This window comes from Lottia gigantea, assembly GCF_000327385.1.
Source record: "Lottia gigantea unplaced genomic scaffold LOTGIsca_15, whole genome shotgun sequence".
In the NCBI taxonomy this organism is placed as follows: domain Eukaryota; kingdom Metazoa; phylum Mollusca; class Gastropoda; family Lottiidae; genus Lottia; species Lottia gigantea.
This window is the reverse complement of record NW_008707797.1, coordinates 3,725,311-3,739,823: the sequence shown is the minus strand read 5'-3', so window position 1 is coordinate 3,739,823 and position 14,513 is coordinate 3,725,311. Positions and strand designations below refer to the sequence as shown.

The 14,513-nt window shown below is 35.3% G+C and overlaps 2 protein-coding genes across 2 annotated transcripts; one reads left to right on the top strand and one right to left on the bottom strand.

Moving 5' to 3' along the window:
- Window positions 1-1,162: 1,162 nt before the first annotated feature.
- On the top strand, window positions 1,163-1,789 carry LOTGIDRAFT_112179 (hypothetical protein; the record flags this gene model as incomplete). The annotated part of the gene is made up of 1 exon (XM_009050588.1): window positions 1,163-1,789. One exon carries the CDS (start codon window positions 1,163-1,165, stop codon window positions 1,787-1,789), a length of 627 nt encoding a protein of 208 aa, XP_009048836.1.
- Window positions 1,790-3,478: 1,689 nt separating this feature from the next.
- LOTGIDRAFT_158010 (hypothetical protein) lies at window positions 3,479-8,959 on the bottom strand (the record flags this gene model as incomplete). Its single annotated transcript, XM_009050587.1, has 3 exons — window positions 3,479-4,550; window positions 5,093-5,175; window positions 8,819-8,959. The coding sequence occupies 3 exons, from the start codon at window positions 8,957-8,959 to the stop codon at window positions 3,479-3,481; spliced, it is 1,296 nt and encodes a 431-aa protein (XP_009048835.1).
- Window positions 8,960-14,513: the final 5,554 nt, after the last annotated feature.

Sequence of the window (14,513 nt, the reverse complement as noted above, 5' to 3'; positions counted from 1 at the left end):
AGTTGCTGATTCATTCTTGCTGATTGACTCGTGCTTTATACGCTGGCCATTGTCACTGGCCGATTCATTCTTACTGGCCATTTAATATGACCGTTACCGAATAAAATATTTACATGTAGCCGGACATAATTTAGGCACTCGTTTATGGCCCCATCAGTTTATTTGTCAGCCAATCAGGTATATTGTTATAAAAAGTCAGAGACAGAAAATCGATTTCTACAGAACGCTGGATAACCAAACATTCACTCAAACTTGCAGACTGGAATTCATACAAATATAACAGGTATTCATGTTGTTTCATTTTAATCAATATATATCCGATTCAATTATGCATTATTCAATTGTTTCGATTTGAATACATGTTCAATACCATATTTACAATTATATAAACGATTATTGAAATCTAGATTCAATAGCTAGCTCCCTAAATTCAGACAATATGCAATATGCCATTGTATATACAGCTCGTTAGAAGCTTCAAACTGAATTAGCATGGAAGTATTAGCTTAAATTTCAAAACAAAGACAGACGTTTTTCAATATAAAAGTATATCTTTATCTATCTCTTAAATTGGTTTAAATGGAAAGAATTTTCTAGAATGCCATTTATTATATAGTACAAAAGATGGAGACCAAAAAATCAATATACGTGCAATTGCGTATAGTATATGAAGGAAGGCTACCCAATTTAGATAAAGACCACAAATAAAGATACCTACACTCGGATACCATTATCCTTATTGATTGTTTTCAAAACTAATCATCTCACCTCTCCGGGGCGAGGCCCGGGATCATTTCATGAAGTGCCCTTTGAACTTATACAAGGCCTGAGAGTGGGGGAAGGGGGCATGGTCCGAGAGGCCCAACCCTAAATACGCCGCTGTTTAGCAGTAAATATTACGGTGGCTCACATACGACATTTTCCACTTTTTATTTTGAATTAAAAACTTTATTTTTCATCCAGGTGATAATTATTTTCACCTAGGTGAAAATTAGGTAATAATTCCTGTAATTTTGAATAAAAATCGAATTTTGTTTCAAATTCTCATTTTAATAGTTAATGATTAATGAGTTATTTCCCTTTATATGATTTCAGGAAATCAAACGCCAAAATGTCGAAAGTATACATCGATTCTAAGAATAGTAAGGGTCAGTTGCCCGCCATGTTGTTTAATGACCCTAAAGTCTGTGAAAAAGGCGTGATTGTGGTACAAGAATGGTGGGGGTTAAATCAGCAGATATTAGCTATGGCTCTTGATATATCAAAACGGGGAAATTTCACCACTATAGTCCCTGATTTATACAGAGGAGAAGTTGCTACCAATAATGAACAAGCTGGACATTTGATGGCCTCACTGGACTGGCCAGGCGCTGTACAGGATATACAAGGAAGTGCTAAATATCTCATTCGTAATGGCTGTACTAAAGTGGGCGTGATTGGCTTCTGTATGGGCGGGGCGTTGTCATTAGCAGCCGCATCATTGGTACCACAGATCAGTGCTGCTGCACCATTTTATGGTATCCCTGCCGCCGAGCTAGCTGACATGTCGAAGATTAAGATTCCGTTGCAGTGCCATTTTGGTGATTATGATGCCCACGTTGGATTTTCATCCAAAAAAGATCAGATTAAGTTACAAAAATTACTGGACGCCGGAGGAGTAAAATATGAATTCTTCGGTTACCCGGCGCATCATGCTTTCACTAACGCCTCCGGACCGAATTATAACGCAGAGATGACTGAAAGGGCTATAAATCGAGCTGTCGATTTCTTCGTGAAAAACTTGGCTTAGAACTACACAAACTTGTCCTGGAAAATGTCATTCTATATTTCTTATTCAATTCGAGAATCCAAAATTACAAATTCAGGAGGGCTCTCTTTAGAAAAAATATGAATTTTTCAAATCACAATGAACTGCACAAGGATTTTACTTTTTTTCAAATTTGTGGAGAACGTGAACAGGTTCCTCTATTGACTTGTGAACGACCAAACTTATCAATGGTTGAATTACTATAGTAGAGAGAGGATGAATTAACATTGTCAACAACAAAGAGTCTTTCGTGACATGTGCCCGAAGACGACTGGGGAAACATGTCAAAACGTTACATAAAACGTGGAGGAAACACGTCATAGTAATTATAATCAATGATTCTCTTTTTCCAGGTGACGAGGGTGGCGTTCTATAGAACATCAATAAATGTATGGTTTGTTATTTAGCACGAAGACAGTTGTCATCATCATACCTGGATTTATAATAGGAAAACTAATCAGATCAAAATCAGATCTGGATCTTTAGTTTCTTGTCTTTATTTTGCAGGTTACACACTTGCCATTTTACGCCAGAGAATACAGCAAATCAGAGCCCTCGACGTAAAGACTGAAAGTAAACAATAAGCTGACCTTCTGTGGGGACTTTGATTGACTGTAGGCACTAATTTACAAATTTGATCAAATAGCTGCATTTACCGAGTATCTTGATAAAATAAACCAACTCTTTGTTATTTTTTGGTAAATTCTATTTGGCAACTTTGTATTCTATATTATACATGTCACGTGATTACATTTTAACTATAATATATTCTTCAATATTTATACTTCTTCTAGTTCCAGCTCTGTATCAGCTCTGTATCAGCTCTGTATCAGCTTTAAGAATATAAGACGCGTGAGTTTCATTCTAAATAGTGATAGGAATAGCCAAAAAGCTCTTAAAGTTTGCAAAGCAAAAATTCACAATATTCCTATAACTTATTAGCTATGAAGTACAATTCAATTTAAGCCTCCATGTCCCATAACTTTTAATCTAGAGTATCAATATCATGTACAGTGGAGCCGCGTTAATCCGGTTGCCGATAATCCGAAACCCCGATATCCGCACGCTTTTTTACTGGGAACGGAATATTTCCGTTAATTCGGTGCTCCGGTTTCCGGTTCCGACCGACTGTGAACCAATTTTCATATTCTATAGTAATTAGTATTCATCATCCGGTCCCTTGTCACTGTGAGTTCTTCTAACCGGCTGTACATTGACACTATTAAAAACCTTATATATGATGGATATTGGTTTTATACAAGTTCAAATCTTTTATTATTACAGGCTGGTGCCCTCATTGCGCACTGAATGGTAATGCCCGAGTTCCTCACACAATCTGGACAACAACACATTAAAATCCATGCGTAATATTAAATTCTGCCAGGCTAGTTTCGGATAGCCCTTAAGTAAATATCGTCAATCAAACGTTGCTATTATAGAGTTAATGCATAATGGTCACAGTAAACGTCTTCTGCTTTTAGTTTGAAAATCGTATGTTTCACTTAATTTTAATATATACTTCAAAGCAGCACGATGTTGGGTTTTATCCATAAATATATCCAACAAAATGCAATGTAAAAAAATCCCTTTAACTCCAAATCCTAGTTCTGACAAAATATCTTCCATCGTCTTCTGTCATCTGCCCATTTATTAACGAATCGAACTTTTCCTCTAATTTCCTTCCTCTTCAACAAAATCTCTATACGATTTATTCACCAGATATTGTGGTAGCGACGATGACTTCCGGTTCCAGAAATTTTTCAGCTTTTCAGTCAAGTGTTGTTTTACCTCCGGTGTAAATATCCAAAACGAGGCGAAGAACACTGGCTTGAGCATTGACACTTGAAAACTCGTCATCATTAATATGAGAAGAATTTCAAGATTGTTCATAATTATTCGGTTATTAACGATATGAATTGGTAACAATAAAAGAAAACATACAATATTTAAAACAACCATGGTTTTAGGATGGAGTGGATCTGCCTCTTCATTGAGAAGTGCAGGACGAAAAGCTACACTTCCTCTATTAGTTTCTATCCATCCCTTGATGATAAAACCCATAGTAATGAATACCAGAATCATGGGCAAATAATAGTTTAAGATCAACATTGTTATCAGAGCCCATCTATACAAAAATAACGGACATCGATTGGCTGACCAAATAAAGGCGGTAAGTTGATGTAATCCAGTAATAATCAAAGGCGTTACTATAACAACTGTTAGTATCCACGGCAACATTGATACAACTATTTTGACCGGAAGTTGTAATGATTGTCTGATATTAATACACCGGAAGTTGTATTGCCTGGTTACAAAATGGATGTTGATTATCAATAATCCCACAGAAGTTATCATGGCATGCGCATGGATCACTAGAACTTGTAAAACCACATGGAATTCACAGGCGACAGTCACTTTCTGTTGGATTCCAAAGTCAATAAAAAATGGCATCCCTAACATGCCAGTTAATAAGTCTGCACACGATAAACTAACCACTAGCATATATCTGACGTTATTTCGAAGTTTTGGTGACGTCAACACAGTAACCAAAAGTAGGAGATTTGTAACCAAGATGGCGACTGTGATGATAATGCTCAAGCTTGTAGAAATGTCTTCAATAAGTTTTACAAATTCTGGACTTATTCCAAAATTGAATTTCGTGGTGTTGAAATTTGGTTGAGTAAAATTCCACTCCGTCCAATTCATCTCGACTAATTTCATCTTTAATGCATATAAGGCCAACCTGAAATAACAATGAAAATTTCGATTTCAAACGGACTATGGGAGACATTAATTTGGGGTAGTTTCATTAGCCACAAACCACTAGTAAGCCGAGCTTGTACAGTCTCATTTATCCTTTTTCCCACAAATTATAGACTGTCTGTGTTTGTGTCAGGAAACGTCACCGGATATGAATATTTATCTATTTTCAATTACTAGTATAGGTCCTACATGTGTCTATCATGATGAGATATGTAGAAACTTAATACCCAATTACATTATGTTGAATAATCTCAGAATATTTGTAACATCGACATCGCCTTACGCGGCAGGGGTTTCCATCCTGTGGGTAATTAACCCCAAGGGAGTAATGGGGGTTAATGAGACATTTTTGGACAATCGTAAAAAGATTCATTATTCTATACAATTCACAATAATTCAAATTCTATAGTCTGTATTCTGTATTTTCCATGCACTAAATTATACTTCCAACATCTAGTAAACATTGTAGGGCTTTGAATACCGGATTAAAATAAATTTCAAATAAACTTCAACCATACTTACCACAGAGAAACTACTATTGTGCCAGGCAGTTGAGCAAATACGTTAACTTTGTGAGATTTTGATAAGAGAATATGGAGTAAAAGCTGAATAAAGATAAACATTCCTTGCCATACTTGATAACTTTGCTTAGACACATTTGCACGACTTTAATTGAAAACGGAAATGAAGCATCCATCGTCCGCTTATCCCCTGTAGAACACAGCATCAAGGCACAATAACTGTGTATAAAGAAATTCTTCAGGAATACGCCATAGATAAATGTAAACAAAAACTTACCACAAACAGCTTGTCTGGCCTTCAGAAATGAAGCCACAAAAACATACAAAGTTTCTTCAGTAACCTAATTCTGTGGTGGGCGGGGCTTGACTTTCTCCAGGCCGATATGAGTAGAATAATGACCTCGATTCTGTGTTCAACCAGAATCTACATCTGATATATGGGTTTTACCATATCACAGGATGTATATATACATGTTTTTGTGATGCGGTTATAACTAATCCTACTGACATTCACATGACATGCAATCCCAATAATTCAATCAAATTATATGGAGCTTAACGTCATACGTCTATGAATTAACTGGGCTAGATAAACGATTAAATGTTTTAATAATCTGCTATTTCGATTTGAAACTAGCTGAATCAATCAAACTTTACATTTTACATACGTTTCTGATAATTATGCTGAGAGTTTAAAGGGCAAGAATTAGATAAAATGTTGCATTATAAGACTACTTTTATGTGCCATACTTAGCAATGATGATGGGTTTTACCTTTTAATGCATTTTTAAAACAACAAGGTTTGCCTGTTACTGAAACAGCAAGTAGTCTGTATTGTGAAATGTTTCTGTTATTGGGACAAAGTGTAGTCTGTATTGTACCAGACAAATCATGAAATATTTCTGTTTCTGAAACAGCAAGTGTAGTCTGTATTGTACCAGACAAATCATGAAATGTTTCTGTTATTAGGACAAAGTGTAGTCTGTATTGTACCAGACAAATCATGAATTGTTCCTTTTATTAGGACAAAGTGTAGTCTGTATAATACCAGCCAGATCATGAAATGTTTCTGTTATTGGGACAAAGTGTAGTCTGTATTGTACCAGACAAATCATGAAATATTTCTGTTTCTGAAACAGCAAGTGTAGTCTTCATTGTACCAGACAAATCATGAAATGTTTCTGTTATTGGGACAAAGTGTAGTCTGTATTGTACCAGAAAAATCATGAAATGTTTCTGTTTTTGTGACAAAGTGTAGTCTTCATTGTATCAGACAAATCATGAAATGTTTCTGTTATTGGGACAAAGTGTAGTCTGTATAATACCAGCCAGATCAAAAATGTTTCTGTTTTTGTGACAAAGTGTAGTCTTCATTGTACCAGACAAATCATGAAATGTTTCTGTTATTGGGACAAAGTGTAGTCTGTATAATACCAGCCAGATCATGAAATGTTTCTGTTATTGGGACAAAGCGTAGTCTGTATTGTGAAATGTTTCTGTTAATTGTACCTGACAAATCATGTAACGTTTCTGTTATTGTGACAAAGCGTTGTCTGTATTTTACCAGACAGAATTGTTTCTGTTATTACAATCCTAAACCTTTCCTATTATTAGATAAGTGTAGTCTATTGTTCATGTTATTCATGTTATTCTGTTTGCTGCCATAATTCACTCTCGCCTGAAGACTATGAAATCGCCTTCAATTTATAGGAATATAGTAATGTAAATATCTGAATATTTGATTACAATTTAATTTGGGATACACACATAATTTTTAACGTGCGTCTAATGCGATATTTCTGTAAGTGTCATCTTTAAAGTTATATTTTTCAACCTATGTTATTGCAGACGAGCTCAATGTCAGATTCTCTTTCTGAGATAAAGACACAAGCGATACACTTCTTAAACAGCCATCTAATGATGGTATACAAATCTATGAAAGCGTCTACAATGTACATCTCACTGAGATAAGTGTAAGTTTTGAAAAGCAGGAATATATTCAGTATGGCCTGGTAGGAAAACAAGATACACAAGATGGTTGACTGGTATCATAGTTCAGTCTTGATAAAACTAGGTCATATTACTTCTATAAATCTTATTCTTTAACTCGAGATGTCTCGCAATAGATTAGTTAAATTCCTGAAATTAATTTCTATTTCATAGAACGCAGTACTAGAAATGATTCGCTTTGGGTTTGAAGATGTGTCTTTTGCTCCCGTTTGTCTTTGCTGTTCCAGTCGCAGTATGTACCCTGAAAATGGCTGTTCTTGTTTATCATTCAAAAGCACAGAATCATAATCAGAACATTTACGACATACCATTATATTTGGGCTCTCAGATCAAAGTTTGCCACAACTAACGCGCACAAAATCTTCGTAAGCATGCCAAGGATTGCAACATAAATCAAGGCCATGCTTAGATGAACATTTCAGATTGCTCAAGAAACTTATAATTCGTAATATTAGCGGCAATACTAGTCACTTGATTTTCAATTCGACTGCTTCAAGCCCATGTTGCAGGTCAGAGAAGGTGAAAGAAAATCTGATGGGACAAAATACTTAAGTACCACGACCGTCATCTGTTACCATTAAGTGATAGTGGTCTTGCTCAGAAGAAAGCGAGTACGATTGTCCTCTCAGCTCTGAGGCGACATGTATTCGAATCCTCAAAGGTAATAACAATTCTGATTCTATGGCCAGTGCTGACAAAAGTCGAAACTCCATTTCTTCTACAAGCTATAATAATAATCATATCCTCTCTCTCTGTTATATATTTCCAACTTGTGGAGGTGTGGGGGTACCAAAGTACACTGAAATACACGAAGGGTATAACAACTTATCTATATATGTTCTGGGCATGATTGTTATCAACTTTAATCAGAGGTACAAGGTCATAGGTCAAAGTTCACCACTAATTGTAAGCATGATGTTAATTATCTGATAAGGATATCTTATGATGTTGTAAAGAAAATGGTTATGAGTTTAAATAGTAATAGGCTTATGCGTTTTCAAATTTTCGTTAAGCTACGATGTTCTTCTTGTACTCATGAGTTGACTTTGCATCTTAAAGATCCTTTGACAGTTGGAAATTGAAATAAAGTAGGTTAAAGCCACCACTCTGTCTTCTTGCACTCGTAAGTTGACAAAGTTGTTAAAGATCCATTGAACTTGGAAGATAGTAAAATGATGCCACAATTCTGTCCCAAAATGCACTCATTACCCACTTCATAGCGTTACCCGTTCTCTTTATTCCACCAAAAACTAACTAATTTCGTCGTTTGTTCATTCATTTAAAAATTCAGGGTTTTAATGTTCAGTGACGTAGCGAGGGTATGGATTATAGAGAGTGCAAGTCAGGAGGTCAGGGGGGTCTGTTTATGACAAAATTTCTAATGTAGGAAACCCGAGAATACATTTAACGCAATTTTGAAAGTGAAAGTAGAGTAAAGTACAGTTTGTATTTTTTAAGGTCCAACCCCACTGTAATGTGATATTATTCATTAGGAAGTGTTCCCATACATGATAGTATTATAGTGTAACCGAAGTTGGAGTATACGAACTGGTTATTTTATATTGTTTGTTTGTTATTAACTGAAATAAACAGCGAACTATGACCTTCTTGTTAATTGGTCAGATCCGGAGTAAATTCTACGCCAAGGACTTTGTTCACACTTCCACTGTATTGTTTTCAACATGTTTTAAGTACTTGACATGAACCTTCGACTTACTATGCTCGTTGTAAGTTGACTTAAAGCTCCTAGACCTGTTTCTGTGCAAATCAGAGCTATAAATATTCTTATCTGTGATAAAATGATTAAATAAGGGTATTTAGCGCTCTGATTTGTACAGATATCATACAACTCTTCCATTCCGTTAAAACTAAGCAGTAAAGAGTTTTATAAGGCAACGGTGAAGCAAAATGTGAATGAGTAGGCAATTTTTAGTTAGAAATGCCGCCATCTTGTAAGGGAGATAAAATATATCATTATGTTATTGTGGTCTGGTGGTCTGTGGGAGCTGCGTCATTTCCGGTTAAATCTTTCTGGAATTGCAGGAATCACAGGCATCGGGAGAAGAATTAGAATGTCCCAAATAATGTAGCTGGAAAACCCTTTTACAATCCCTTTAAGAAACTATATTGGGTAACATCAATGTTCACCATTTCCATAACAAATGGACGCTCATCTCTATTAGGTAATATCCATCGTCACAATTTCAATAACAAATGGACGCTCATCTCTATTAGGTAATACTCATGGTCACCATTTCAATAACAATTGGACGCTTATCTCTATTAGGTAATATCCATGGTCAACATTTCAATAACAAATGGACGCTCTATTGGGTAATATTCATGATCACCATTTCAATAACAAATGGACGCTCATCTCTATTGGGTAATATCAATGATCACCATTTCAATAACAAATGGACGCTCATCTCTATTGGGTAATATCCATGGTCACCATTTCAATAACAAAGGGACGCTCATCTCTATTGGGTAATATCTATGATCACCATTTCAATAACAAATGAACGCTCATCTCTATTGGGTAATATCCATGATCACCATTTCAATAACAAATGGACGCTCATCTCTATTGGGTAATATCCATGGTCACCATTTCAATAACAAATGGACGCTCATCTCTATTGGGTAATATCCATGGTCACCATTTCAATAACAAATGGACGCTCATCTCTATTGGGTAATATCGATGATCACCATTTCAATAACAAATGGACGCTCTTTTGGGTAATATCCATGGTCACCATAGTAATAACAAATGAATAATCAACATTACGAACAGTCCCATTATAACAAATAGAAAATACGTCCATCAATATCCTGTTTCGTTTACGGTGCTTTATCCAATAAACCAGTTTATTGCTAATTTCAATCATACGAAATTGGGTCATTATATAATACAAAGAATCAGATAAATAAATCTAGTTTAGAGATATGAAAACAATAATTTTATCATTTAATTTCGTATTAAAGTTATCAATTAACACACTGCTCTATATTTTTATCGATATCGGTATCCCGGATGATTCATAATTAGGATGGGAAATTAGCAAAATAACGGTTGATCACCATCGACTGTGTAACTGTGGGTATTGGGAAGGGAGTGGTAAGCCCTTCTGTTCTGATGATCATAGAGACTCACAGTCCTCGTTGAAGGAATTCCTGCTGTAGGGATAATGTATATGGATAATGTTGATAGTTAAGAATGCAATGTATACTGACACTCAAGGTCTATCAGCTGGATTACAGAATCATGAAGAATGTATTCTATCAAATTCTATTTCAAACGGATACTCAATTCCAGATTATTGCACACTGGGGTGACGTCAGTTGTATAGATTTAAATCAGGAAATAAAAATACCCTCTCTCTTTTTTTTTGTTTTGTTGATCATCATGTCTTTCTCACACAAACAATTTCATATCATCATAGCACACAAGAGCAACAAAATAATATGGTCGCCTTCGTATAAAACAATTGTGAACAATATCGGTTCATGTTAGCCTTTGAAAAGAAAGGCAAATATTCTTTGATTTCTTATTTGGCAGATAAGCCCATTCCTCGATCTCTAGAGCACCAATACCAGGATATGACTCGGCATTCACTGAAAGTAGTGATGGAACCTTACAAAGCTTTGAAATGGCTAGGTGTAAAGGTCGCAGATTGGTGGGGAGAGAAATATTGCTGATGAAATATAAAAGGAATTATAGAAAGAAAAATAAATTGTTGACTTCTCTGTGTGTGGAACGGAGAATGGTTTTTCCCGAAATAAGTTCAAAAAGCAAACTATTTCTCATTAAGTACATGTGTAATTAAAGTAAAAGATTACGGTTATTGCCCTGGTCCTATTATATAAGATAATAACAGTAAAATATCTCGATGGTGACGTCAATGTTCGCATTATCAATACACGTTTCTACGAAAACAAACTATCTGCGATTTGAACATCCAAATACGCGACGCAATAGGTTTGAATATTAAAGCACTGCGAATGAACTCAATAATGTTATAGTACAGATACACGCAACTAATAAAATAAGGTTTCATATAATTGTGTTCCTTGTAAAGCCATGAAATTCAAAAAGTAAATGAATATGAAATGCTTTACGCAAGGTTAAAATGAAAATGCGCTCTATAAAAGGTTTGTCATTTCGCACAAAATTCCTTTCAAATTCAGATAAATAAACCAATTGGAATTTTCTTAAATTAGCCTTAAATTTCCTGTCATGCAAGATTTGTATAAAAACAAAATGGCGTTTGTGACGATTTCAGTGAACAATAAAACCTTACATTTTGTTTTGTTCTCACACTTTCATTTTTTTCTGAAACTGCAACACTGAGAATAACATAACCTATCTTAAAAATGATTACTTCCATTTAAGACTAATTGCTATGCTCTTTTATCCTCTAGTGTCCACAAATAACAAAATGGCGTCCATTTAAACGACTCTGACCGATTGCTGACAGTACAAGGTTTTCGGATTATCTGATATCATGCAACTTGCGTTGATATGATATCTATACTAAAATATTGCCGAGTTCATCGAAATATTTAACTTTGGACCGTCAGTCATCTAGAGGTCGGTATAAAAGAGACCTTGTTCAAGTGGCTTGCTCATTACTAGACCGCTTTTAGTACATTCAACATGAAGGGGCCGATAATGCTGCTCCTTGCCCTTGTGGCAGGAGTTCTCGCAGGTAAGAACATTTGAATATTCAAACTTTGATTCACAGAAGTTTTAAGAAATATAAAAGTAGAATAAAAAAGGATTAATTTAATGAAAATTTAAACGAAAATTCATCAGAATTGCAAAAAAAAAGTTACTATTGTAGTTCAAATATCGGTTGGTGCAGTCATGAAAACATTAAGTGACCAACACTCAGACACAGAAAACTAGACATCAGTTTTCTGATGATTGTCGGAAGCAAGAAATGGGCTAATGAACCACAATGTTCTGTAGTATTGCTAAATGAATTGGTAATTTCAAACAATTTTGTTCATAGATCGGTGATATAATCACATGCGATCATGGTGTCTTTATTTTGTTGGTTTGAATCAACTCAGTTCAATAACAGATGGATATTTTGGGGATTTATTTTCTCTGATTTATGGTTACCCTGCACTCCTATTGGATTTCTGTTCCAGTCTTACCCTTTTTGGTACCAATTATGTCGAGTCTTCAATGATCCTTGATAATATGTTTGACATACAAAGTGCAATGCTGAATTGTATTTATCCTATTTCAGGGCCAATCAATGTACGATATAACGAACCAAACGTTTGTTCTACAACATGCACAGGTAGGTGTTTATTGCTAAAATTTCTTCCAATTACAATTGGGGTTCCCTGGGATTCCCTATAAATGTACAAGGTGTCGCTAGCGAAGCAGTGTTAGCTCTTTCTATCGCAAGTGAAAGACGATATACGACCACAACATTTTCCTTTGCAGAATCATCGAAATTCAAATACGAACCAGGAACGACTTATGTTTTCGACTACAATGTACAAACTGAAACAAGTATGGAAGGTGCCTCAGCAGACAAAGCAGTTATGGGAATTAAAGCCACAGCTCATGTCGAAGTCATGTCGAAATGTGATATGGCTTTAAGGGTATGTACTACTTACTTACTTATTTCTTACTTTCGAACAATGATACTTGTTTACGCTCTATGATACTTACTTCTGATCTACCATACCTACTTTTGATTCAAGATTCTTACTTGCTAGCTATAGTTTGATGAATAAAATGAAGTTTTACACCCAAATGCATCCCATCCAGTTTATACGCTTAAAAAGAAAAACAGAAGTTCAAAGATGATAAGCGTATTTTCCATGAAGATATTTATGTCAAGTTATATATTATTTTACAGCTGTCTGATGTGCGATTGTATCCAAAATCTGACTCTCAGTTTACCAATAGTTTGGAAGATCAAGCTTTGAGATTCTCTTTCCAAGATGGTAGAATTGAAGACCTGTGTCCAGTTGACGGTGAACCACACTGGGTACTCAATATCAAGAGAGGTATCTTATCCACCTTCCAGAACTCTATGGACAACTTGGAATTGGATCAGACCACCCACGAGGTAAGTTCATTTAGAGAATTTTTGCTTTAACGAATACTATTTGATAAAAGATCATTTAAGGTGTCCTATATATAATCCACCATCGGGGCAGATCATTACGGCGTCTCGACTCGGTAACAAGATCAATGAAGCAATGTATCAAATAAGTACAAAATTACAATAGTATAGTAGCAAGGTAGCTACACCATTAGAATATGTCGAAAAATTCACAAATTAAATGCATTATACCTTCAAAATTGCAAATGCATAATTTCCACCATTGTGATGCTTGATTGTTAGATCAATTGATTTATTTTTTCTACAGACTGATGTAACTGGTAAATGCCCAGCTGAATATAAACTTATCAGCAAGGGCTGGTATACTAAAGCTATCAAGAAGACGAAGAATTTATTAGGTTGCATGGACAGACATGGATGGAGAAGTGCTGTTCAAGCCTCACCTTACAGAATTCCTTCTGTAAGTTAACAATGTTAATCAGACACCATCGATAACGAGAATTATATTTATGCACCTGGGGCCTTATTCTTGAATTTAATTCAAAACGATTTTAGTATTCCAGTCACCTGAGTGGTCAATCACTAAACTTTATTTTAAATTGTTATCCAATCAGATTACTGTATTTACATCTGGATTTCATTGAAGTTAAGTTTTAAAGAATAAGTCCCCAGATACCATCAATATGTTATATCATATCAAACGGTTTAGATGGTTTTAGATTCCAATAGACTTGTTGATAGAATAATAGAATATTAAAACAGAACCTGAAGCACTTTGTTATTCAGAGTTTCACGCTATGTGATCTTCAGACATCTGTACTTTTTCAGCCAGCGTCCTTACTGAAGTTGACAAGAAATACCTGTTTTTTCTACACTTCGACATAGTTATATCATTTGGATATGATTTCTGAATTTAGAAATCAATCTCACACTCCAGTATTTGCTTTTTCACCCATAAGTCTTGAGAACAATCTGTCTAAGAACTACAAGAAATAAGAAAGTCCACAACATCATTTTACCGTCAGCGCGACAGTTGTAGATCACCGATCAAACATTTTATTTGACAGTCTTATCTTACCACAGGAGTTACAGTCTCTACCTCTGATGAAGAGTGAACACGAGTGTGACCAAGAAATCGAAAATAGAGGCTATGTTAAGAGTACAGTGTGTAAAGAGACTCACGTCTTTAGACCATTCTCCCACTATAACAACGGTTCCTCTACCAAGGTTCTTCAGAAACTCACCTTCAACCGACAGATTAAACAAACTACCCTTAGACCCAGTAAGTTGCTTTTATCATTTGGCTGGTATTTT